The 25,863-nt window shown below is 48.6% G+C and overlaps 1 protein-coding gene across 12 annotated transcripts in view; it reads right to left on the bottom strand.

The window, feature by feature from the left end:
• The window catches only part of LOC101670429 (transformation/transcription domain associated protein), a 113,456-nt gene that overhangs the window by 51,156 nt on the left and 36,437 nt on the right, over nt 1-25,863 (bottom strand). For 5 of the 12 annotated variants that reach the window (XM_045075098.1, XM_045075101.1, XM_045075102.1 and 2 more), the window contains exons 22-43: nt 24,755-24,906; nt 23,610-23,809; nt 21,590-21,807; nt 21,280-21,477; nt 20,473-20,733; nt 19,609-19,770; nt 17,588-17,684; nt 16,162-16,283; nt 15,670-15,840; nt 12,159-12,227; nt 9,749-9,802; nt 9,598-9,618; nt 7,832-7,951; nt 7,467-7,586; nt 6,882-7,046; nt 6,604-6,785; nt 5,971-6,169; nt 5,402-5,530; nt 3,077-3,343; nt 1,563-1,769; nt 362-520; nt 134-265 (exon numbers count right to left, since the gene is read on the bottom strand). In XM_045075098.1, the coding sequence (XP_044931033.1) occupies nt 134-265; nt 362-520; nt 1,563-1,769; nt 3,077-3,343; nt 5,402-5,530; nt 5,971-6,169; nt 6,604-6,785; nt 6,882-7,046; nt 7,467-7,586; nt 7,832-7,951; nt 9,598-9,618; nt 9,749-9,802; nt 12,159-12,227; nt 15,670-15,840; nt 16,162-16,283; nt 17,588-17,684; nt 19,609-19,770; nt 20,473-20,733; nt 21,280-21,477; nt 21,590-21,807; nt 23,610-23,809; nt 24,755-24,906 (3,405 nt within the window). The remainder of the gene's footprint in view (nt 1-133; nt 266-361; nt 521-1,562; nt 1,770-3,076; nt 3,344-5,401; nt 5,531-5,970; nt 6,170-6,603; nt 6,786-6,881; nt 7,047-7,466; nt 7,587-7,831; nt 7,952-9,597; nt 9,619-9,748; nt 9,803-12,158; nt 12,228-15,669; nt 15,841-16,161; nt 16,284-17,587; nt 17,685-19,608; nt 19,771-20,472; nt 20,734-21,279; nt 21,478-21,589; nt 21,808-23,609; nt 23,810-24,754; nt 24,907-25,863) is intronic. The other 7 variants (XM_045075105.1, XM_045075106.1, XM_045075108.1 and 4 more) reach the window with 3 other exon arrangements.

A 25,863-nucleotide genomic window follows, 5' to 3' on the forward strand; every position in this document is an offset into this window, starting at 1 on the left:
CTTTCCTAGGTGTGTCTCAGGCATGGTGCTGGATACTTGGGCATGCTCAAAATTTGTGGAATAAATGAACAAACCCCCTCGAGGAAGACCCCATAAAAAAGCAAGCACACAGGGCGCATGCCCACACGCTCACCGCACTGATGGCTCCCGTGGCCGTCCTGAAGCGTTTCACCTCCTGGGCGGAATCCACCGACAGGCCTCTCTTAATGGAGGAGACAGAGTTGACGCCTTCTCCACTGGAATTCGGGTCCATGTCCGAATCCGGCTTAAAAAAACACACACACACGGGACCTCACTGACTGATTTCTAGGGAGAAGCAGAAGCAATGCCGTCTGGGACGACACAGGTCTGGTAGCCATACCTGCTGGTCCTTGATCCTCTGCAGTTCCCACTTGATGACGACCTCCGACAGGTCGACGGCCAGCCTCCTCTGCTCGATGGTGACGCTGGGCGTGAAGCCCAGCCTCTGCATGGCGCTGACCATGTGCTGCACCAAGTGGTGTCGCACCGGGTAGTACACCTGTGGGCACGGGGTCGCGTCATGCCTCCAAAACCCGAGATAGTGCGAACATACACACACACACACGCACGAACACATGCGCTTAAGGCGGACTCCTGCTCAAGACCACTGACCCATGGCCGAGCGAGGAAATTCTCATCCCCCTGCGGACGTGTGGCCATTTACCAGCCCCCCCTCCACCCCAGCCCCTCGCTGAGTCACCAGAGAACACTCTATTTCAGCCCTTTAGTATCATCTCCAAAGAATGGTCAAACAGAGGGGTGCCTGGGTATCTCAGTCGGTTAAGTGTCATCTTCTGCTCGGGTCATGATCCCCCTTTGGCGCTCTCTGCTCAGCAGGGAGTCTGCTTCTCCTTTCCCTCTGTCCCTCCCCACTGCTCACAAGCAGGTACGCTCTTACAAATGAATAAAAAAATCATAAAAAAAAAGGAGAAAAAAAATAGTGTTGAAACACTGAATTCTCTTTAGGTAGGCAAGACTACTAACATGTACCAAACTTCAGACTTGATGTCAGACATTCAGCCACACCAAGAGATAAATCACCGATTCTGAAAGAGCTGGCTATAAAGGAATTTCTCCTCTACCAGAAATCTACAGATAATATTTACATTTGAATCAATCTAACAAAGTGGGGCATTTGGCTCTAGAGAAGGAGGTACCAACGCCACAAAACAACTCTTTAAGCCAAGTTACCAAAACCGAGAGCTAACAATGACTACCTCCCAAAGCAGTAAGTCATCGGTACTCACGGCTACCCGTGTCCTTATAGAAAAACACAGTCCTAGACAGAAGCAGACACCTGGGACACAGTCTCTACACCAGAACCATTTCCATGTTGACAAAACCACACACATACATAAACACATGTGTGTGCGCACGTGTGCGCACACACACACACACACCCACACCCATCAACGGACCAGAAGTAACTTTACTAAAAGGTGAATAGCCACCTTATTACCCCAGAAATTAAAGAGAAGCAAAAGGTCAAAGCATATGCCTGAACATGCCACACAGCCCCGACTACACTTCTTTCTACACACCTTGAAATGTTGCACAATCAGATGCAGAATGTGAACCAACTGAGGGACCGTGTGGCCCTCCTCCACAATGATCTTCCTCGTCCAGTGGGTCAGCATCTGGTGCCCATCCTCCATCCTGGCAGGCACCGCCGGGGTCAGTATGGCCATCGCTTGTCTGACAATTGCTCGGGCTTCCATCGCGTGGGCCTTGAGCAGACTGTGAAATACCTAACACAAGGAAGAGATTCTTACGTGGGATGAGAATGAAGACTCAGAGAAACAAGAAAAAACCCAATCACTGAACCAAGGCAGGGTATTTCTGCCAAACGATTTTTACAAAATTCCTTGGGGCTATCTTATTGGGAAAGAACACAGTTGCTTCCTCCTTCATTAAGTTTTTTGAGTGATGAACACATTGATTCTCTTCCTATTGAGCCCTCACTTTGAGCCAATGCTGGGCTAGTGTACAGTGCACAAAGATGAGTGAGACCTAGCTCCCCGCAGGGAACTTGCTCTCGTGTAACCCATGGCTGTCAGCTGAAGCAGAGACCCTTTCTTTCCCGCCGCCATGTGGCAAAGGGAGCGAAAGGGGCTGCCGTGGGAGGCAGTCTTAGGCTAGTGCAAGTGAGAGGGGACGTCCTGACGTATAGAATGTCATAGGACACAAAGACTACTGGACAGGTGCTGAGGGTTGAGGGAACAGGAGAGGTGTTGGAAATTAGTAAGATTCACCCAAGCCCAGATACTGGGGGAACTAGAGTGTGTCAGGGCTGGTATCTGGCTCTCTGGCTGGGCGGACAGTGCCACAGACACATGCCTGTGGGAAGTGATGTCTGAGGCCACGGGCTTTGTCGAGGTCTTGGATTTACCACCACAGAAGCTCACAAGACAAGGAGTCAGAGGAAAACATTTAAAAGTGACCTCAGAACAGAAAAAGGGCGATCACTTATAAAATGTTAATGGGACACACCGAGTGCTGAAGTGTATCACCACCTTTAACTCTTAAGAGACAGTAATTGACACACTCAGGGTCCTAAGAATTTGTGATAGCAAAAAACAAACTCAAATCCAGCGCCGCCTGGCATCAAGGCCTAAACCACTGAGGAACTCAGGGAAGATCTCTCGTCGTCAACAGAGCATCAAGACAGCCTGAGGGTTCTGAAGCGCCTCATGTCTGTAACTAAGGAGTGGACTGGGCCCTTCCAGATGAGTTTCAGCAGACCAGAGAATGGAAGCCAGAATGCACTGTGTAGAGGAACATGAGGTGAACAAAGGAGACATTTTGTTGTTTCAACAGCAAGGCTGCTGAGGAACCAGAGACCAGAGCAGGAACTGGGGAGGGAGGAGACACAGTCACGGAGAGCTCCAAGAGCGTAGAGATGGCAGAAAGGAGCATTTTTAATTGTTTCAGGAAAGACAACAGGAAAGTAGGCCCCGATGGTTGGGGGGAGGGCAGCATGCACATGCGCACAAGCCCACGGGGTGTTGGGAGGAACCAGGGGTGGGGGGTGAGCCAGGAGGGAGCCTCGCGGCACCTGAAGGACGATTTTCTTGTGTATGGCGAACTTGGCAATGATGTGCGCCAGCAGCAGGTGGCCACTGTATTTGCAGGCCGGGTCCACGCAGGCCTTGGAGAGCAGGCACGGCCACGCGAAGGTCATGAGGCGGCGCAGCTTGCTGTTGCGGTTCTTGTTGTTGTCGTGGATGTGGTGCGGGGCGTGCTCCACCAGCAGCGTGGCGAACTGCAGGAGGTAAATCCTCAGGGAGTCCAGCATGTCCGCCTGCTTCTCAGGGTCCAGCACCTGCGGGGCACGGAAGGACAGAACTCACTTCTGGCCCTGAACACTGCGACCTACGAAGGGTTCTACAACAAGCTTATGCTTTTACAGCAAGCACACACACACACACACACACACACACACTATACGTGCATATATAACATCAAGTTATATATAACATATATAACATATAACATATATAACATATATATAACATATATAACATCAAGGGAAGCGATGATGTCACATCAATTTCCCTTTCACGTGCATGGATTAGAAACTCCCTGCATTTATGTCAATGGTGAAGGGCAGGCGCCCCCTGCAGGGGGTGAAGGTATCTGAGGGGACAAGGAGGGCCTCCTCTTTGATACAAGGTAACTGATTCAGGGTGGAGTTTAATTCCAAGTAATTGGGATTTTTTTTCCTAGTCAGTTATTAATGATCTTGTCCTGATTTTTGAGTATGGTGATCAGAAAATGCTACCCAGAAAACAAATCTCTACAGAAACTGTTACAGTTTTCTACGTAATCAAGTATCAGACAGATTCCTACATTTTATGAATATAAAAACAAAAGTACACCTCTAGCAACACCCCACGTGTCTCTACTGAATCTGGTGCACTGCTGGCATCCTCCTTCAAGTGGGCTTCCTGACCCCTTTCCGTCTACCAGAAAGCTCTGAAAGGCTGAAGTCTCCCCCCACAACTGTGCTTTCGTCAGGGTCCCTTTAGTCCTCTAACCCCCCTCTCCCTGGGCTGGCTGCTTACCGATGCCCCCACCCTGGGGCCGCCACCTGCCTGCTGCCATCTGTCCTCCTCCAACACTCAGATCCCAGCTCACTTGTGCCGCGTCAGCAGCATCCCACCCCAAAGACAGTCCAGAGAGGGTGGCAGAGCTGCCCAGAATAAGGCAAATATCACGACGGGGACTCGAAAAGATCCCCTGGGCTCAGCTCGAATTCCTAGAGAAGGTAGAGGTGGGGTGAAAACTGCAGAAAAGAGGCCTTTTTTTTTTTTTAAAGATTGTATTTATTTATTTGATGAAGAGAGATCACAAGTAGACAGAAAGGCAGGCAGAGAGAGAGGGGGAAGCAGGCTCCTTGCTAAGCAGAGAGCCCGGATGCGGGGCTCGATCCCAGGACGCTGGGATCATGACCTGAGCTGAAGGCAGAGGCTTTAACCCACTGAGCCACCCAGGCGCCCCTTAAAGAGGCCTGTCTTATGGGACAAAGACTATGTAAGGACCAATAACTGCCCATGGGAACAGTCCCCTCCACCTGGATCCTAGGACGGAAGAGTGACAGACGGGTGAGAAACTGAGTCCTTCCCAAGGGCGTTCAGGCAGCTGCGGCATGCTGCGAGGCATGCGTAGGGCTCACAGCATCCCAGCGAACAACGGGTAAACCACACGCTCCACAACCTAAAACTGACACAGCGCCCGCCAGCAAAGTTCAAAGGCCTGACCTGCGAAGGATAGCCGCGCCCCGTCCCCTCCCCCCCAGGAACACTGGACGGGCATTTCTCAAGGAAACACACGCCCCCTCTGGTGCAAACAGGAAACGCAGCCGTAAGAAACGCACACTGTAACACCTAAGGTAACTTTAGACAACAGGGCTGCCAAGGCAACAGTTTTGCGAACTTGACAACAAAAGGTTCTGGGGGGGTGGGGGAGAAGGAAGGGTGAACCAGATCTGGTCTGATGTTCCCACTGGGTTTTGGTAGATTCTTTTGCAAAGCTAAAGATGAAAACTGTACTTCAAAAACGTCGACCAACAAGAGGGGTTTTTACAAAATAACTGATAATCTGAGTTTTTACTGACATATGTTCTTTTTCTCATAGGGCTCTTATTAGTGTGGAAAGTCAGTCTATTCTAAAGTGAAGATGCCTTTAAAACTGCACCAGTAAGAACTACAATGCTCTGCTAGAAATGAACGCACTCATGGAAAATAAGAACCTTAGGGAAATACACTTATTTCAACGAACCATCACACATGCAGACACACACACATGTACACGTTCTCTCTGTCTCATTCACGCATCTGCTGAGTTACTTTTGATGCCAACATATTATTAGTGATGCCACCTTGGTTATAAACACACTGGTGATGCTTTCCGGGTTATCGCCTTCTGGGTTGGGAGGTCCCAAGAGCTGCTCTCCTTCCCCCTTCTCAAAGCTGTATAAGAAAGCAGGATTCAAGATATGCTGCAGAACCTACAAAAAAATTTTAAAATGAAGGAGGAGGAAAGCAAAGCCATGCTCTTTATTTCTTTACGAAGGTGGGTTGGACCACCAGGGGGTCACTTTGCACCCGGGAAGCTAGAGCTCAGTCACAGGTATGACTCATCATCCCGACTTTTAACTCAAGCAATCAGCTGGAAAGGGAGAGTAAAACAGGAGGAAATGTGACATCAGTCTGTCTACTCTTCTCATGTCCGACAAGTCATTTTTTAAAAACAAGGACACTAACAAACCACTTCTCAGCACTGGTTCACGAGGACCTGCCGTATGCTTCTCAACAAGGGCATTTTCCTCAGCAACGGTCCAGATGCTATGTAAGTGTCACTAGAGACACAGCAGATGAACAGGCCCTCACTTCCCTAGGAAACGTGCCCCAATGCCCACAGCTCCCACCGTCTAATAGTGGGACTCACCTTGGCTTTCAGTTCATCTCCAAAGTTGGGGTCATTGAAGTCCACAAAGCGAAAAAACAGGGCACGTTTCTGAGAAATGTTGTAATTTTTGGGAATCTCTTCCTCCATATACTCTTTCAAGAACGTCATGTTGCAGAGAAAACGACCGGTGAAGGCCCGGAGCAGCTGGAACAGCAATTCTATATCGCCGTAATTCCTTCTGCGGGGTCAAGCGAGAGCACAGATGAAGTCCCGGCCCACTTCAGGACTAGGCAGGATCTTTGAGCTGCCTTTTATTTATTTATTTAAGATTTTATTTATTTATTTGACAGACAAGAGATCACAAGTAGGCAGAGAGGCAGGCAGAGAGGGGGGTTGAGCAGGCTCCCTGCTGAGCAGAGAGCCCGATGCGGGGCTCGATCCCAGGACCCTAGGATCATGACCTGAGCCGAAGGCAGAGGCTTTAAACCACTAGGTCTCCCAGGTGTCCCTAAGTTGACTTTGGACAGCTCAAAGTCCCAGTTCGCTCTCTGTAACAAACGTGACTACACGTGGCCAGTGAACCACAGCTCAGCCCGAACTCCCAGGCAGGCTCTGCCTTCGCCTGCAGGACAGAACAAGTCACTCAACGGGAAGGCAAACAGATACACCCACTTGCAGTAATTCAGCAGACAGTAGGCCAGCAGCTTGGGCTCCTTCCAGTTGGTGGCAGCCATGTTCTCCTTCCGGTGTCTTTCTTGGAAGGTTTCGCTAACCCACACGCGTCTCAACTGGCTCACCAGAGAATGCTGATTGGCCAGCCAGGAGTCGTCATTCTTAACTATAATACTTATGATCTGTCAAAGAAGTGACAGGGTTAGGCAACTGACAGGGTTCTCTCTGTGTCATGCCGAGACTTTCAGGATTTCAGGTGCTCAGGGAAGAGAGGCTACCTTGATGGCCTGAAACTGGAGGTCCAGGCGCATGGTGCTGGTGCTGGGTGAGCCGGGGCGCACGGCAGTCTGCGTGCCGCCGGGCACCAACAAAGTGATGAACCTGTTGGGGTTAGCTGCCAGCACGTCTCGCAGAGGTCTGGCATCTTTGTGTTTTAAGAAACTCTGAAAACGAAACAAAATAAGCCATTTTAAGCTTGTTTTTAAACAAGCCATTTCAAACTCACAAAAGATTTAGATATTCTGAATTCTAAGGTTCTTTCTAAATCTCTCCGGGCAGGCTAAAAAGTCTCCATAAGCACCCTTTAAAAAAAAAAAAATTGCTTCTCAGCAGTAATAATACTTTGTGATTATGGGGGTCTCATAACCTCAGCAGCTCATTCATTTGTTACCATCACCAAAATCCTAAAGGATTCCTCCACTCTAACTTTCCGCACGCCCAACAACGATGTTTCTAACACTCGGATACATGACAGAAAAATAAAGCCGAGCCACTGAACAGTGAACTACGAATTTCAGATTTCAGAGTACACCGGCTGACACAAGTCTGCGGGGACCCCCGACTCCAGCTTCTCGTGCGCCCACCATGAACATTCTGCTCCACTGGGGGTCATTCAGCGTCGCTTCCATCATGAACAGCTCTACCGTCTGCGAGGGGTGCCGTGTCAAGAACTTGATCAGAGGCTCTCTGAAGGGACTGCCAGCCTAGAAAACACGAGGGGAAACGGCATCTTCTCAGGGCTTGCGGCGTCGTCGGTCTACTGACCTACCATGGCAGGAGGAGGCATGTCTCCCCCTTGTGACTGGTGAGCGCTACAGCCATAAGCAAATATTAACATCAGGCATCTTCATGCTGTTAGAGTAATGCATCTAAAATATAACAACGTGAAAACATCACAAGCCAGCAGACAAGAGAAAGGATGAGAAGTAAGCCCGAGTTTGACCATTACCTCAATCAACATAGCCCGTTCTGTTTTCATCACCACCTCTAACAAAGGCTTGACCAGAGTTTGAGGTGCAGCTGGGATCAGATGAAAAAGGTTTATAATGGCTGAACAAATTTTCATTTCCTAGTGAAGAAAACCAGAAATTACAAAATAGGCCAATTAACGTTGCCAGCTAGAGATACCAACATTACTACAGACCCTACTATGGTCTAGCTCCATTCGCAAGGCTAGCCACCAGAAGCGAAGAGTTAACATGTAAAAAGCCACAAGTTGACCAATGTCAGGTTACTGCTGTGGCTCAAGGAAAGTAACTGCCCTTGGCCTTGAGATTTTATCTGTCCATGGAGGAGGAGATGGAGCTGTGTACACCTGACGTGATTGTGCTGTGTCTGTTTTCAAGAACAGGGCCGGGGGTTGGAAGTGAGCTGCTGGGTTGCCTGCACCAGCCCCTCCTGGAGGAGGGGACAGTGTTACGATTCCCCCGCTTTGCTGTGACATCATGGGGTCTTCCCGATACACTAAGGTCTGAGGGCACAGATTCCTTCTGCCCTCAAAACTTAGCACAAAGAAAGTCTTCAAAACATCCAGTATTTATCCTGAAAATTAGACATTAATGTAAATAAACTGACCATGGTACTAAGTATTTGTCAACCAGGCCTATGAGGCTGACACACTCCTACTGAAGCGTATGAAAACTGTGAAATGCCAAGATATCTGCACTTTTTAAGGTGCTAAGAGATCCATGGTCAATGTCTCTTGTTCCAATGTTTTGCTCTCAGTGGCAGTCCCCATGGTTTGGAATCCGCAATTCAAAGAGACCCCACGTGACCAGCGCCCTGGCCAGACAAGGGAAGACTCCCTGATGTACTGCCCTGCCTCGTGTGCAACAGGAGGCCCGTCACACTAAGCACAGTAAAACGGGGATGATAAACACTCGTCAGGAGGGACCACACCCCAGGGGCATCTGTGATACTTCCCCCAAAGCCTCTACCAAAGCAAAGGCCAAACAGTGAGCTGGGGAAGAAATGACAAAGCGTGGCTCAGGGTCACCCCACCTCTCCTGTAGAGCTCTCTTCTACAGAATTTCCAGGTCTTCACACAGAGCAAGCTCTGTTCTGAAATCACAACCTGCGCATAATGGCACTTCTGCCTTACGGGTTTTCGTTTTCGAAGTGCAAGCAATCACTTCTTTTGGTCCCCACACCACCACCGGAAGACAGGACTGACGGATGTGATCATCCCCATTTTACAGCAGAGGGAAAGCTCGGGGTCTGAATGTCCGAAGTCCCAGTGTCGGGACGACGTCGGTGTGGTGTGCGTGAGCGAGCGATGCGGGGGGACTGGGCGCGGAGGTGGTAAACTCCAGGCAGGCAGGCACTTGGCAGTGTGAAAGAAAATAGCTCCTCCCAACTCCTAGCAGGTATGAGACTCTCTGTGTGGTTTCCTCCCAAGAGGCTGTTAGATGTATGAGCTCATACGAACATTCTGAGAGCGAAACCCAGTCAAATCTTAAAACGGTGTTGACATACTGCAATTCGAACATGTAGAAAAACCAAAGAACTTAGACTCTTGCTTAAAACGTCCTAAAAGGAAACATGCGTGGCATCCGGACAGTTCACAGCAATGGTACTAATACGACTCTGCCACAGACAGACGATACGGCTCACTGCACTCCAAGGCACAACGCACTCTGTCCACCACAGAACCACAAGTCACAGCAAAACCAAATACGACAACACCCCCTCCTGCGTCTCCACTGGGATTCTCACCTCTACCCCTTCCATGGCAGGCTGAACCAAAGCAAAAATTACAGCATGAAAAAAGGCAACAAAAAGGTAAAAAGGAAAAGAAAAGAAAAGAAAATATAAACTGTTCTTCACAGTGCAAGTCATAAACTGACTTTAATAGGGTTGTTCTCACCTCAAACTGACAGAATGGAGACATGGAACATCTCCCGCACTCGGAAATGCTTTCCTGAGGATGGGGAGGAAAATCATCTTTTTTTTTTCTATTTATGTTATTTACATAAAAACTTCCCATATACTCATACACAGTAAGGATTATTGGGGGGGAAACAAGACAGTAAAGACAATTATCAAAAAGCACACAGTCATTGGCAAATGCTCAGCAGCAAAAAAGTACACCTTCCACCCTTCAGACGTCAAAACAGAGCCCTTCAGAGAGTGTGGGACAGCGCATGTCCCTTCCCTATGTCAGGAATTTTAAAAGCAGGAATTTCGGAATCCTGGCCCAGGGGGAGAAACGACTGTAAGCAAATACATTTAAAACTCTGTTTCTGTTTCGAGTAAGTTACGATCTTGGGTGCAGCACTGACTTTAACGAAATGCTCTTCCTCTTTCCCAGCGGAGGTCAGGACAGTACCAGGTGGTTTAGCCCCCGGAACGGGGCACGTGTGAGGCCCCCACCCCCGGAGAGACCCGCAGGCTAGGACGCTGCCCACAGAGAACTGGGTTATTCTGGGAAGCTGTGTACGCACACAAGAGACACCGCACCGCAAGGGGTCAGGAGCTCTCCCCCGGGAGCTTAACGCTAAGCAGCAAACCTTCCTAAAAATGGTGCTCGTGCAGAGCTCTGATCTTCAGGGTACACAGCATCACAGAAAAGCTCGTATTTGTTTTATTTTAGTCAACTGTTTAACACGTCTTCAGTTGTAGGTACACCGATCGTGTAATATTATTTTGGGAGTCAACCAAATGGGGGCAGACTACGATCTAAGATCCATCCCCAACCCTGAACAACATTCATAAAAAATGATCAGAGCTCAAGGATAGAAAGGCGGCTTGGCCTCGGGGGAAGACAATGACACTGGGCACGCTTCTCATGAACCCACGGCCTGAGGCCACCCCCACAGAGCTGGGTGTTCCCAGGCCGGTCAGGAAGTCACAACACGTTTCTGTAGGAGCTGGAAGACTTTCCAGTACCCACAGCTCCGTCTCCTGCCCACTGCCTCTGCCCCATCCAAGAAGCCCTCCGAATAATGTGCCGTAAAAGTTGATGGAATCTTTCTGATCTAATGGAAATCATTCACTTGCCCCCTAGAGGTTGTTCGATGTTTATTCTAGAACTGTGCGTTTCAGAAAATTAACAGATTATAAAACAAATATAAAATTTAGAACAAAAATACCTAGCGGATGAGAGACGGGGAGGAAAGGCACAGAGATACCTGTACCTACTCCCAAGAGTTTAGGCTTTGAATATACACTCTGCTCTCCCCCACGAAGAGTTCCTGATTTTTCCCTCTGTGTATAAATAACAGACCTCCCAAGAGGTCATGGTGGTAGAACACTCCTAAAAAAAGTGTAAAATCCTGGTTTAATTTTGCTTTAGTTGGCTGTTTTTAAAAGCAGCAGGAATTGAGACTTACATAAACAAAACACCTTGACACAGGATGGCCAAAACAAAGCATAATAAAGCCAAAGGAAAAAAAAATTCCAAGTTGGGATGAAACACAGCATCCGACAAATGCGCGGAGGAAGACAAAAAGCCACGTTGATTATGCCTCTGAGGAGCTATAGCGTCCCCTCGTTAGGACACTGCCATACAATTTCACCAGGTGTAACAGGACCTTAGGGAAAACACGATCCTACCGATTGGACAGTCCTCAACTTGGAAAGTATTTTAAACGAATATTAACATACACAGATTAGATTCAAAACAGCAAGAACCATTATTTTTAAGAGTGAAGTCTTAAAATGACCAACATCAGACACATAAAAAAATTTACCTAAAGTAGCTTTCCCTGAAAGCCATGAAAATGGGTTTTCAAGTACTGGCCGTTTGATTTTTGGCAAAGAGTTGGGGTGGGGATTCAAACCCGTCAACAGACATGCCAGTATCTACGTGATGCTTTGCTACGTTCTCCTCAGTGTCTGAAGCCCTGAAACCTACACTTAGTTCCATGAGGCAGTGATGATGGGAAGCAATGGGAAACCACGGCTGAGGAATGCACACTCATGCAAATAGCAGCTGCCAAGAACAGTCTAGAAAATACACTTTATACACTTTACGGCAAAACCAGTAAAATTAAAAATACTAACATTACAAGCATCCCAGAGTTCTTATCCACGAAAACGTATTAAAGTGAACAAAAAGAGATTTTAAAAAAACACAAAAAGGAATGTTCCAATAATTAAGAAAAACAAAGGCAAACTGTAATTGCTAGTTAAAGATGTTCAACAACGTACACGACTATAATCACATAAACTGGGTTTCTGACCGGGATTTTAATTAAAAGCCCTGCTGCTTCGATATTAACATTGTGAACAGCAGTGGCATGGGTGCCCTTCCCAGAAGCAAACAAGTCACTCACGTTTCCGTCGCCCCTCTGGCCCCCTTTGTGGGTGAGGACCACCACCTCCATCCACTTCCGTAGATGTTGCTGTTGGAAAAAACAACATCCTTAGACATTCTTCTCTCACACGATATCAGTTCAATTCCATGCTGTTCTTAGATGAAAATTCACACGTAATCATTAATTTCCATCATATTCCATGTGAAGATGGCAGTGTTCGAATCTGAAACAGCCCGAACATTGAACTAGAGGGAGTAACCGGCATGTGCATCATGTTCTATGAGCAGAAGGCTGAATTTGCCCTGACGTAACAGGAAACATCCTGAAACCTGGCCATTCTGATAACGGCATTTTACCGCTGCGATCCTATGACCACGTTACTCTGCGCTGCACCTGTTCATGCAGCGCCTTGAGGAGCCGGGCACCAGGCTAGACACCCCCGGGGTGGAGAAGTGAACAGGCAGACATCATCCCTACCCTCGGTCCAGCTCGGGTTCTAGCGGGGAGAGCAAGGTGAACTCCATGGGCGCCGGCTGTGGCACAGTCACGGTAAGGGTTGTGGAAGAACAGGAAATCAGAACAGGAAATCAGCTGGAGAAGGTGGTCAAGGTCATGGAGGACCTTGCTGAGGAAGACATTCCAGAAGCACAAGAGAGAGCACACCAGGCAGAAAAAGGAGATGCAAAGGCCCTGAAGCCACCAATAGGCAGGCCTGGCCACTGTGTGTGGCGAAAGAGCAGTGGGAACAAGGAGGGGATTGGGGGATGGGCCAAGCACGGATCCCATCTCGTCAGAGGCCGCACAAACGAGTGCGAACAGGAAGCAATTCCCTCCTGTGCAGAAGCAGGACAATCATTATGTGCTAAGACCCTGTATTCTGTGGCAAGAGTACAGAAGAGAGATCCCTGAGCCCAGAGCAACTCTGGCCTGCCCAGGCACGCGGCAGCCAGCCTTCCAGCCACGGCGTCCTGCAAAGCCTGGCAGATAAGTACTCAGAGCCTACAGGTAAAACCACAAGACTATCTAAATTACAGAACTATCTTCATGTCCCCCACTGTCCAAAACCTGTTCTTCACACACTGAAGCCCTACAGGAAGTTAACTGCTTTAAAAAGGATTCCATGGTCAAGGTGACTTGGGGACAGGTGACTTAAGTCCACCTAAACACTTACGGGGCCAGTGTTCCAAAGAACACACATCGAGAGACACTAAAATATACATGCTTTCAAAGAAACTTAGTATGTTAAGCTATTTGCCAGTAAAATTTCTGGAAAGATATTAATAATCACCAAGATCTAGGTTCATGAAAATCTGTCTTTCCACAACAGCTGTTTTACCAAAGGTAAGAGAGGAACAAAACCAAAGGCAAAGGAAGCAGCCAGCTGCTTCACCTCGGCACTCTGCTTTCAGATGCCACAAAGGAAAAAAATAACACTCGTTCTACATAAATTCACTTCTAGCTCAGTAGCACATACCCACATGAGAGACTTCAAGGTCAAGTAACAACAAGTTTGAACTTTTAAAAAGGCGATTTTGGGGGTGCCTGGGTGGCTCAGTGGGTTAAGCCGCTGCCTTCGGCTCAGGTCATGATCTCAGGGTCCTGGGATCGAGTCCCACATCAGGCTCTCTGCTCGGCAGGGAGCCTGCTTCCCTCTCTCTCTCTCTCTGCCTGCCTCTCCATCTACTTGTGATTTCTCTCTGTCAAATAAATAAATAAAATCTTTAAAAAAATAAATAAATAAAATAAAATAAAAAGGCGATTTTGGGGGTTGATTTCATGAATGCCCAATTCTACACAGCAGAGTGTCTCGGCTCTTAAAATCACGCTGAAGGCTTAACCTGTTCATCTCCAAAGCAAATCCTAGTGGGAAAACAAAGACTGCTATGCTGCCCCCACCTCAGCGCGGCGCAAACAGGACACATCAGAAGACCCCGCTGCAAACGCGCCGTTGGCACAGACCCAGGCTGCACCTGAGCAAGGTGGGGGCCGGAGGACAATGGCCGGACAAATGGCAACTCAGTCCTTTTTTATCCAAGTACATCAACGCTATCTGCTTTCAGAGAAATCCTAACCCTTCTGGAAACAGCTCTCCTGCCAGAAAAGGGGGGGACGTCCCCGCGACAAACCAGACACACAGCCCCCGGCCTACGTCAGCAACTGCGGACTGTGAGGTGGGGCAGCAGTCTCTCTAGGCTGCTCTTAACTGCGGGGGAGATGACGAGCACTGAATGAGGTGCCCCGTGGTTTGCCAGTGAAAGAGCCACAAACACGTCGCCTCCGGCAGGCAGGCAAAGGCTCAAGAAACGGCAGCGGGAAGGGCAGAGATGCCAATGACAACGCTGTGCCACCTGGAAGGCACGTAAGGGTCACACGCCACAGGTAAGAGAGCAGCAACGTGACAGATGTGGCACGGATCCCAGGTGCTCGCGTCGGGAAGGGGCCGTGCCCACGCCTACAAGGGTGTGTTCGTGCGGACGCTGGAAGGGCGTGTAGGTTACACACATTGGGAAGCTAAAGAGGAAGGAGCCTTCCAGTTCGGAAAACTTAACTCCATGGACTACTGCTTCCCGGTAACACTCTAACAGGACGTCAGCTACGATTTTAAGGGCCAACCACAATACTACCCACTCCCAGTGAAGGTGTTTTGGTCACTGTTCCTTTCTCGGGTGTCTGCAGGACGAAGAAACCGTATGTGAGGTACAAAGCTGTGCGGTCCTCGCGCAGCCACAGAGCTGCACTCCGCACACGCTACACACACCACAGCTACCGAGACAGAAGCCTCTCATCCCCCGAGACGTCTAAATGGCCAAAGGCCACTTGAGAAACATAAGCATGAAAAGTACGTGCACGTTTGCAATAATGTAGCATGAAATCCTCAGTTATTTATAAACTTCTACTTACCAGAAGCAAAACTGAATGCATAAGACAGTTAATAGTTCAATCTCCTTTACCTGCTTCTACTTCAAATTTAAACACTGTCAAATAGGTATTTTATTTGCATAATTACATGGTAATTTTTAAAACCCTAAAGACTTCTAAAGTTCCTGTATGTTTTTTTATTACATCACTGTCTGTAATAGCAAAAGGCTGGGCACAATCTAGACGCCCTCAGTGGGGGAACGGTGCCATGAACTCTGGCATGTCCACGAAACAGTACACGGCCATGAGACAAGGAAGAAGCACTTCTGTTTTGATCTGAAATGATGAGTGGCAAATAGAAAAAGTAAGAACTCTTGTGTATATGGTGCTTCCTTTTGAGGGAAACAAAAAAGAATATATGTACGTCCTACAACAAATATAAAACACCTCTAGACTGACATTTAGGAAACCGTTACCACTGGCGGTCCCTGGGCAGGGGAGGCGGGCAGCTGGAGGACAGGGACGGGAGGAGGCTTTCACAGTACCCCTTTCACACTTCCTAAAACTTTAAACCATGTATATATACACACATATATCTACTACTTACCTAAAAAAAATAAGTTAAAATATCAGATTGATTACTAACTACGTTTAAATGCAGTTGGCTTACCATCATCTGATCACAAAATTTATCATTGAAGGAGTTTGGGAAGAGCCTGGTGACGGAAGTGAGACGATTCACGACATTCAGCGTCAAGCTTCGATAATCGCCCAGCATCATCAACAAAGGCCGCATGTGCGTATGAATTTGATCTACTTCTATGGTAGCACCTTCCAAAAACTATTTAAAAAAAAAGAAAAGTTACAGAGGAAAATAGCCAAGAGAAAACACTTTATAACAGAATAAACTCATTTGGCTCTGGCAGCCAATTTGTGGAGTATTAACCATGCACATTCCAAAAATTTATCAGGAAACAGAGACTCGTCATTACTGTTGAATATTTTAAACAAGTGCGACTAGGAAACAAGCAGAGACAGTACTGGACTACCATGTGTGTTCACGCGAGGCAGACTTCCAGGCGTACAAACCAGGTAAACGTGATCAGGAAGAAGCCCGGTGACAGGACAGATGCGCATTTGCGCGCACACGCCACCTGCTCACCTTTCTCATGCAGGCTTCTCCGGCCTCCTGCAGCTCGCTGTTTGTGGAATTCAGGGCCTTGAAGAGTGCAGCGATGATCTTCTCCCTGGACTGAGGAAGGTAATTGCAGGCAGCAAGCGCATCTTTAGGAAGAGAGATCAATACACTTTCATTATTAACCTGAAAACCATATATGAACAACGTCCTCGTCTAAAGGCTCTTCCCAACCAACACCAAGTATGAATCACTGAAGCACCTGCCGAGTGTCTGGCCGTGAGGAAGACCAAAGAACACATGGTCCCCTAACACGTGTTTGTGTTATCTAAGAGGGAAGTCAACAGCCTCTCAGAAAGGCCGTGACACATACAACCCCGTCCAGATATTAGAAGGGCTGGAGGGGGAAAAGAGGGAGCACCCACTGACACCCCTTCCCCAAGTCACCCCCACACAGGGTGAGAGGAGGGCTGAGCTGCGGGCAGACGCACAACGAAGTGACAGAGAGGGCTGGCCTTGAACTCTAGCGCTGAGGGAGGGAACGAACACACACACACACACACACACACACACAGAGCGCCTGACTTCTCTTGCGCTATCCGTGTCTTATCAGGCAGCCTCCTGGAGAGTTCGAGGCTTTGAAAACACAAATGCTCTGGTAAAAGGAAACACACCTCAATCCTCTAGAGCAATGCGACTGTTAGCCAACAGGATTGCATGAGAGGTGCCGGAAGAAAGGAATCCCCACCAAAGAACAAAGCTGCCAAACTTGGCTACAGAGAGCCTCCCCCCACCCCCCTGCTGTCGTCCACACCGCAGCCCTGCACCTGAGCACAGGTAATATGATATGCCTCTCAATTTGTCTACCTCTAATTCAAGGAGGATTCTGGCAACATTTCACGTAGAGTATAGAAACCAACAAGGCAAAAGACCAAGTCAACTAAAAAAACTTTACTGCGTATTTATTCAGGGAAAAAAAAAAATAGTGGGGGGAAATGATGCTTCTAAGTGAGAAGAATTCAGTCAATAAAATTCAACAATGCAGCTGACGCTGGTCATGAGAGCCTAGAGAGAGCAGGATTCTCAAATGCCATGGAACCACTGAAAAGCCTTTGAAGGTTACAGCGCATCTTCCCGTATCCTCCGATTGGGCGAACTGGCCATATACGAACACTAGGACTACGCTCTTCAACTACAGTACCGGATTCAGCAGTGAACTACAGCACTGAATTAATCACCAGAAAGTAAAATACATAGTTTGTAAGAGTAAACAACTGTTTAAATCCTAACCATCTATACGACCCGTCGACACCTCATCATGTCGTTTAAGAAACAGACAAACGTAACTGTCCCACCTTAGAAAGAACATAAAAAAATAAACCCCCCAAAAGGCCACTGCCTCCGTGCACCTCTGTACCATGACTTGCTTCAGACTTAACGCACATGAACTTACTTAATGCCGCAATTCGCAAGGGAACGAGTGACGGAAGGCTTTTGTAACAGGGCAGCTTTGTCAAGGCTGAGTCTTCAGCCTCACACAGATTTAACAGCTGTGAAAGATAAAACAACTTAATTTAGCCAGCTCTTTCTGCGAAGACACAGTAACCTTGAAAATAACAGAACACAGCAATCTTACACACATGCAACACAACTGACTGACAAACTAAACTCACACCCTGGGGAATTTAATATCGAACGTGACAGAGCTTCCCTCTCAAGCAAACTATCAGCCTCATCAGTGAAATAAATTCTTAGACATTTTCTCCCCCACTCTGATACTGTAACACGGTTTCCCCACCCCGGGGGTCACCTGAACTGCAAACATGATGGCAGGTACGTCTCCCTCTGTATTCAGAGCTGCTTTCCAGAGCCATGGGCTGGAGCCCGACAAATGGGTGCTGTGATTCGATCCTGGAGTGCTTAACACTTTTTTTTTCTCCCCCCACAAAGCACAGTCAAGTACAAAGAAAGACGCTGAAAGTCACGGAGAATATCGTAACTCAGAAATTCCTGTAGCTATCTTTCTGGACATTTTATGATACCCCAGTATATACTGATGTATCTAAAACACAAATTATCATGTGTGTTGTTCTGCTACTGTTTTCCCCTTCTACGTACGTATCCTGGGGAAACGGTATAAACTTTACTGTCACCTTTTTTCCCTCAAAGATTCCTACCTAGTAAAAGATTTCAAACAGCAAAAAAGGATATATATACAAAAAGCACTTCGAGTTACCACCTTACTCCACTCCATCACTACAACTCTCCTCCTGTATCAACATATGTGTGTATGCACACACGTGCAGACACCTGTGTCGGCAGCTCTATCTGGACAGAGCAAGCATGCACCAGAATCAGTTGGGAAGCCTGCAGCCAGTCCATTGTAGGTCTGACCTGAGAACTCAGGAGAGTCTTTGTTTTTAAAAAGACCCTCACGTGTTCTGATACAGCTAGTGCTCTGATCAACACTTGGGAAACCAGTTACATCCCTTGGGATTTATCACTCAACACCACCAGGTTCTGGCCTTAAGCTTAGTGAGGAATTTTCCACAAAGGTTAAAATACATCTGCCTCTGGAACCAGCAAAGGGAAACTTCCCCCCATTCTCTGGTGGCTCTCCTAGGACCTCTGTCAGGTCACATGAACTAGGACACCTACACAAGGGATGCAACAAGGTATAAAAGATCAAAGCTAGACCAAGTGATCATTGGATTCCATGTCCACGTAAATACATAGAACTTAAAGACTCAAGAGGTAAATTTTCCATAACTGGAAATTCAAACTTAGTGTGGATCAGAAAGAAGTCGCTTCCTTATGACGTTTGCCTCCGTCTACTCTAACAATGCCTTAGGTCTTAAAAAATTCGGGTCTTAAAAAAAATCTCACATTGGGATTGAGCACCATACCATTACTGCTTTCTACGAATTAATAGCTAGAACTTGACCGTATCTATAGTTCGATACTAGAACGTTCAGAGAGAGAAACACTTGCAGAATGCCATCTGCCGCTACCCTAATGAGAATAATCGGAATCTACAGTTCACAGAGAGCTGTCAGAGCTAAATGATGGCCCTCGTGTGCAGTAAGTTCTGAACAGCACACGGCACGTTCTCAGGGGACAAATATATTTGATGCCCTGGCGCTCGCTCTGAGCCCATCTTACTCTGGACACCAGCCGATGAGAGTGGTCAAAGCAGAGTCCATCTTTCTCTAGATTACATTCTTAAGGCTCTGCAGAGCGAGGTGTCCTGGAGAAGGCCTCAGAACACAGCCGCGTTGGGTAGGACCGCTCCTGTCAGCAGGCCTACCTCCTGTCACGTACCTGCGCAGGGCGCTGTGCCAGTTTAGAGCCGGTCCCCTGGGGTCACCACCCGTGCCTTCTCTGAGTGCTGCCTGACCAGTCTTCACGCACAGAGACAGGTTACCAGACACACGTCATCACCATCCACACCACGCCGCACCTCCACCCCCCTACCTCTGTGTAGAACACCTTATGCTCCACCACGTTGAGGTCCATTGTGAAGAGCCGGGGCTGCAGAGTGGTGCAGAACGTGTTCCCCTCCATCAGGCCGATCTGCGCATTGGCAGGCTGGTGTCTGAGGAGATGCTTCTTCGGCGGGACCATATCCTGGAGGACCTGGGGCAAGGGGGGAGCACCACTAACCGGCCGTCCCTTGAAGAGCAAATTCTGCTCGTCACCACATTCTAAAGCGACTATCAATCTGAAAGCCGTGACAGGAAAGGTGAGGATGCCCTTTAGTTGGGGAAGGGAAGGTACGTTCCATGCGTTAAAACTGGCCGGTGGATAGTTACATGTCAGGTTCACTGAACTCCGAAGTCTCCCGAGTAACTGCTCTTTAAAGATTTTTATTTTTATTTGATAGAGAGAGAAAGAGAGCACAAGTAGGCAGAGAGGCGGGCAGAGAGGGGGCAGCAGGCTCCCAGCTGAGCAGGGAGCCCGATTTAGGGCTCGATCCCAGGACCCGGAGATCATGACCTGAGCCGAAGGCAAAGGCTTAACCTTAACACTGAGCCACCCAGCTGCGCTCCACCCACCCCTCTGCCGGGTAACCGCTCTTAAAAAAGAGAAGAGCGACCGGATTTTGCTAGAGACCCAGGAAACCGCCTTCTGTTCTCTGGATGCTGACGACTACGGATACAGCCGTCAACATCAGCGCACTGCTTTCTGCGTCCCTGAGGTCAAAGAGAGCATATACAGTAGCACCTGGTGAAGCGGACACAAAATTACAGATTATGTATCCTCTTCCAGTCAGATAGGAGGGAAAAAGGTCTCAAAGCGTTGCTCCAATTATCCTTGTTCCGGGGACAGAAATCTCACCTCTTTATGGGGCTCCATGATCACAGTGACACTTTTTCCAGTGACCTGGGCCAAGACCTGCAGTGAGTGCATGGCCTGCTTTCGCACAGTGGAATTTGGAGAGGTGACTTCTCGGACCAAGTCGTGCGTCACGTGGTGAAAGGACTTCTCCTGGGCGGCCACGATCTCTTCGGCTCGCTCCTCGTCCTTCAGCGGCGTCGCGCACCTCATCAGAAGCTGCTCCAGGGTGGTCTTTGCCATGGCGACGGCCCCATTGGAAACCTGCGGGCCAGGGATGAAAGGAATGAAAGGGACTGTCACTGCGGATCCACCCCCATCCCCGCTGGTTCACCAAGACCGCTTCGTAACCTGCACACGGCCACGGCACCTCAGCCTGCTGTAGACACTCCAGAAAGAACATGGCGACATACACAAACTCCTGCATTTCCCAAATGGAGAAGCTGGAAACGCCCACCACGTACTATGTGCGTTACACCTGCGCACAGCTTCATGGAAACTCAACTTCCAGAGAAACTCCTGCAGCACGTGCACTATTTAGCCCTAAGGCAAGAGCGAGGACGACGACTTCCCTCTACAGAGGCACCGTGTTACATGCTCCGGTCTGGGACGGTTCTTCATCGACGCAGATATTCAGGTAACCAGGATAAGCCTACGGGGGTCCTGATCTGTCCTCGTGTGAAAGACGCGGTAATGAAAATCTAGGCCTCTAGGAGAGCAGGCTAGCAGAAGGGCTTCATACTAACTATGGTCTTGGCAAGTCAGCTTCTGGAACCGCTTGGATAGGGTCTGGGGCCCCCCATCACCTACCTCTCCAGTCAAGTCCATCATGACAAAGAGAAGTGCCTTGAGGAATGTCTGCTGGTTCTGGAGAACCCAAGTGAGAGGCAGCCGCTCCATGAGAAACTTAATGGACACCACACCCCCCAGCTTTGCATACCAGGCCTGCTCATAGCAACACGCGCACAAGCGCTCCACGATGTACGAGAACAGAGGCAGCTGGCACGCCTGGGGAGAAACACACAGACACACCGTGCTGTCAGCCCCGCCATGGAACCAGTTTCTAGAAGGACTACCCACAGGCACCAACAAGCCCAACTACTCCTCAGCCCTTCCTTACCCTCTCCTTTGAGCCCAGGATGATACTTGCAACATCAAATATCACCGCTAGGGCCACCTCCCCAATCTTGCAAAGTTCCTTTTCTTCATATGCCATACAAATAGCGATTGCATCAATAAGGACCAACGGATCCATTCCTTTCGACCCATTTTCTTCGCTGTGAAACATGGCTGTGCTGGGCTGGCTGCCCACCTGGTAGCAAGGTAGCAGGAAAGGACCTGGAAGAGAGGCGGCGGGAATGGGAGAAAGAAGAGCTAATTATTTACATGCGTGCTCTTGTCCTTCAAATAGATTTTATTTATTTATTGGACACAGACAGAGATCACAAGTAGGCAGAGAGGCAGGCAGAGAGAGAAGGGGGAAGCAGGCTCCCCGCTGAGCAGAGAGCCTGATGCAGGGCTCGATCCCAGGACCCTGAGATCATGAACTGAGCCGAAGGCAGAGGCTTAACCCACTGAGCCACCCAGGTGCTCCCAAACAGCAAAACCACGTCATTAAGAAGTTTGTTGGTTTTTTAAGTTTATTTTTTTAGTAATCTCTACACCCAACACAGGGCTCGAACTCAACCCAAGATCAAGAGTCGCATGCTGCACCGACTAAGCAAGCCAGGTGCCCCAAAACGATCTCATTTTTTAACTTGAGGTTAGGAGCTCAACAAAAGCCGGCACTGGTACTTTCAGCCAACTTCTGTTAAACTGCATCTAAGTGGCCTAAGGTTATTTTTCGGAATGTTTCCTATTATACAGTAGGCTCTTTTCAGATTTTCTCTACAATGATGAGAACCATGTATGTTCTCCTTAAAGAAAAAAAAAATCATTAAATAGGCCAAGGGTCAAAGCACAGAAATGAGTGTGGGCTACACTCTGGTCATTCCTGATGTACAAATAGTAATTAAAAAGCAACCCGGCTATGATGCCCAGCTCAAAGAGAGAACAATTAATTAAAGCCTTGCAGATACCCGGCAAGATGGGTGTTTGTTATCAAGAAGCTTACAAGCCTGCTGGAAAGATGTTAACAGAGAGACAATGAGAAACAATCTAAGATCAATGACTCCTCGGGTCAAGAAGGGCACGAAGAGCTACAAGGGGGAATGTTCTCAGTGTTCTGCAGCGCTCAGAGAAAGCGGCTTTATCCATCCGGAGAATGGGGGCCCTCAGGGACACACACGGCCGCAGCGCTGCTCGAGTGTGTCCACTGACCAGCGCTGGTTGGGGGAGCTACAAAACCGGGAGTGAGTGTCCAGAAACTTCTAAAACTTGTACAGCAATGGGCAGTCTCGGGACACTTTTATCATCTTTTGCAAGAGCACTCGTCTGCGATGGATTAGAAAGACAAACAAGGAGATGAACAGAAGTGGTCCCTCCCCATCTGGAGCCTGAGGACCCCAAAGCAGAGGTCGGGAACAGCAGCGAGGAGCACCGCAGGGAGGACCCAGCCGAAGGGCGGGGGGAGAGGATGGGCCTTGGAAAGCAGCACAGAAAGGGAAGGAAGATCAGCCAGCAACGAGGGAGACCACAAGCTGTCTCACAGGCAGAGTGTCCACAGTATTCCACCTGTTTCCGTGAACAACAAAGGGTGAAAATCTTCCACTGGGTGCACTGTACAGAGACACTTGGTAACAGTTTTCACGTTACTGTTGGAACCACCACCGAAATAGCAATTACCCTGCAGTAAGCAGGAAATCAGAAAACAAAGGTCAGGGGCACCTGGGTGGCTCAGTGGGTTAAGATCTCTGCCTTCGGCTCAGGTCATGTTCCCACGGTCCTGGGATCAAGCCCCGCAACAGGCTCTCTGCTCAGCAAGGAGCATGCCTCCTCCTCCTCTCTCTCTCTGCCTGCCTATCTACTTGTGATCTCTGTCTGTCAAATAAATCAACAGAATCTTCAGGGGGAAAAAAAAAAAAAGAAAACAAAGGCCAAAAATCAACCAGCCAAAACGCTCCTCTGAACACCACAATGTCCTGATTGCGTTTCTGAAGCACCGCAAGGAGTCCCATGAGCACTTCCTCTGCCCCACTCACCGCACTGCTGGGCAACGGCCACCATCGTGTAGTGGCGAATCAAGCTGGCGACAAAGGGCAGGGCGCTGGGCCTGAGATCTTTAATGACAGCAGACATGAACGCCCCGGTCAGGGCCTGCTCAAACGTCTTCCGAGCTGGAGTGTCTTGTGCTTTGTAACGATGAGATATAATGACATTGGGTATGGTCTTTTCTGTAAAGCTGAAAGATAAAATCCAGTCCGTCCTCACAACACTGAAGTTCTGAGCTGATGATTCCACCATCAGCACTTACATGATGAATTTCATCACGATGGTTCTGGGGACATCCGGGATGTCCTACCTCATACGAGCATAGGGGATGAATCAGACCCATTTTACAACATGGTGGCAGATTCAGTATTTTTATAGTTTTTAAAGTAAGTTGATGTCTTACTTGGATCTTTTATGACTAACTAAACCAAATTCTAAGAAGTAACCCCCATCAATGAGGAAACACAAATGAGAAAAAGCTATTAATGGTAGCTATAAATGCATTATGTGCTGAAAATCACCCCACGGGAACAGAATCAGACGAGGTCACAGAGCTCGCTGATGGCACACGTACCACCCACCTGATGCCATGAAAAATGTGAAAATACACATTTTGCACATCTGTGAAATGTGTATGGGGAACACAGTAAGAAAATGTGGGGAACAGAGCAAGAAAACATACATGATCACACAAGACCATCACCTATGGTTACTATGTTACAGCCCAAATGGTAAGAGCAAAATACAAGTATCGCAAGATGAATGTTTGGGGAATGAAAGGATCACGGTGGACTAGAAGAGCCAAAGACCCAATGAACACCCGCCACGTGCCAGGAAGTACGGATACACCCGCGAGCTACAGGAGAGAAAAGGGCAGGAACGTTGCCTCTTGAAGCTGACAACATCAGGGAGAGGCAACCATCAGGAACACGACGACGAAGGTAAACTCTAATTCTCCAAAAGCTGGTCCCTTCTCTTCATTTCCTCTAAAAGCCCAGGAAAGCACCACTAGGCAGGTACCATGGGAACTTCCCGGCTTGCAAGAGCATGCACTGAGCACTAGGAAATCTGAGAGGCCTTCTGCACTTCCACGTCCTAAGAGGCACCAACCGCGGGGACCACATTCCCAACATACTTAGGGTGTGCGAGAAGCTGGTAGAGGGCGTGTTTGTTGTCCTCCAGACTCATCATGGCCACCAGGAAGCACTTGATCACCTCCCACGCCTGCCTCCGGTAGTAGGGCTCAGTGTTGGCACTCTTCAGGCAGTCCAGAGCGGTTTCAATGGCCTACAACAGCAAAGAAACACAGAAGCTACAGCTGATGCAGAAATTACACAATCTCTCAATTCTCTCTTTAGAAGATAAGAGGGTTTTACTTTTCCAGAAAACCCACATGGCTACACACACATTTTATCTTATTCAGTTAGTGGGGCGGGGGGGGGGGGCAAAATCACACACACAATCATGTGACGCCTTTAACAGTAAGAGACCAGTCACCCGTCTTGACAATTATATACCTATCAACCAAAAAACTGGTCTGTGTGACAGAGGCAAGATTTACCCGGGCTGTGTGTGAGGAAGCACAGCGGGGCTGACAGGGACAGCAGTCCTGCCCTAGAGACCCCCACATGGCTACACGGAGCATGACCACAGCTGCCTGCTGAGTCACCCCCAGCTTGCGGGGATAATTTCGGAAGGGGCTAAGGTTGAGCCAATTACTTGCCCAAAAGCAGGATTATCTTAATGGGGATTTACTGGCACTCAGCGTGGCCAAGCTGCTTCTTCCCTTCGCTTCGGCAGCCCCTCCAGCCGTGGCAGGGTGCTGCGTGCCCTTGGCTGCCGGCTGCCAGGAAACCAGACCCTCACACACCTGAAGTCCGTGTGGGCGTGCAGGAGGACCGGGAAGCCAATCTTCAAAACTGGGTTTCCTCTTTGGGGGGAAACCACTTCTAAAGACATTTTCTGGTTCTGTCAGCTACCTTAGTTTTCACTACTAATACCCGCCTCGCCACTGACAGGGCTGAAGCAAACAGAATCCTGTATTAAGGAAATTCCCTAAAATGTGGGAAGGGGCTCCTGACAGAATGTTCACTACAGCGACTTTCAATGTAAAGACGGATTTTTAACTGTGGTCTCTTAGAAGGAAACTAGTGTTTTTCTGGCAGGTATTTTTGAGAAAGGCTTGGATGAGGGGCCGGGGTTGCATGAGGGGGTCCTCCCCCGGAGGTCTGGAGAGGACCCTCA

Source organism: Mustela putorius, unplaced genomic scaffold (assembly GCF_011764305.1).
Source record: "Mustela putorius furo isolate JIRA1106 unplaced genomic scaffold, ASM1176430v1.1 tig00000139_pilon_pilon_pilon, whole genome shotgun sequence".
Taxonomy (NCBI): Eukaryota; Metazoa; Chordata; class Mammalia; order Carnivora; family Mustelidae; genus Mustela; species Mustela putorius.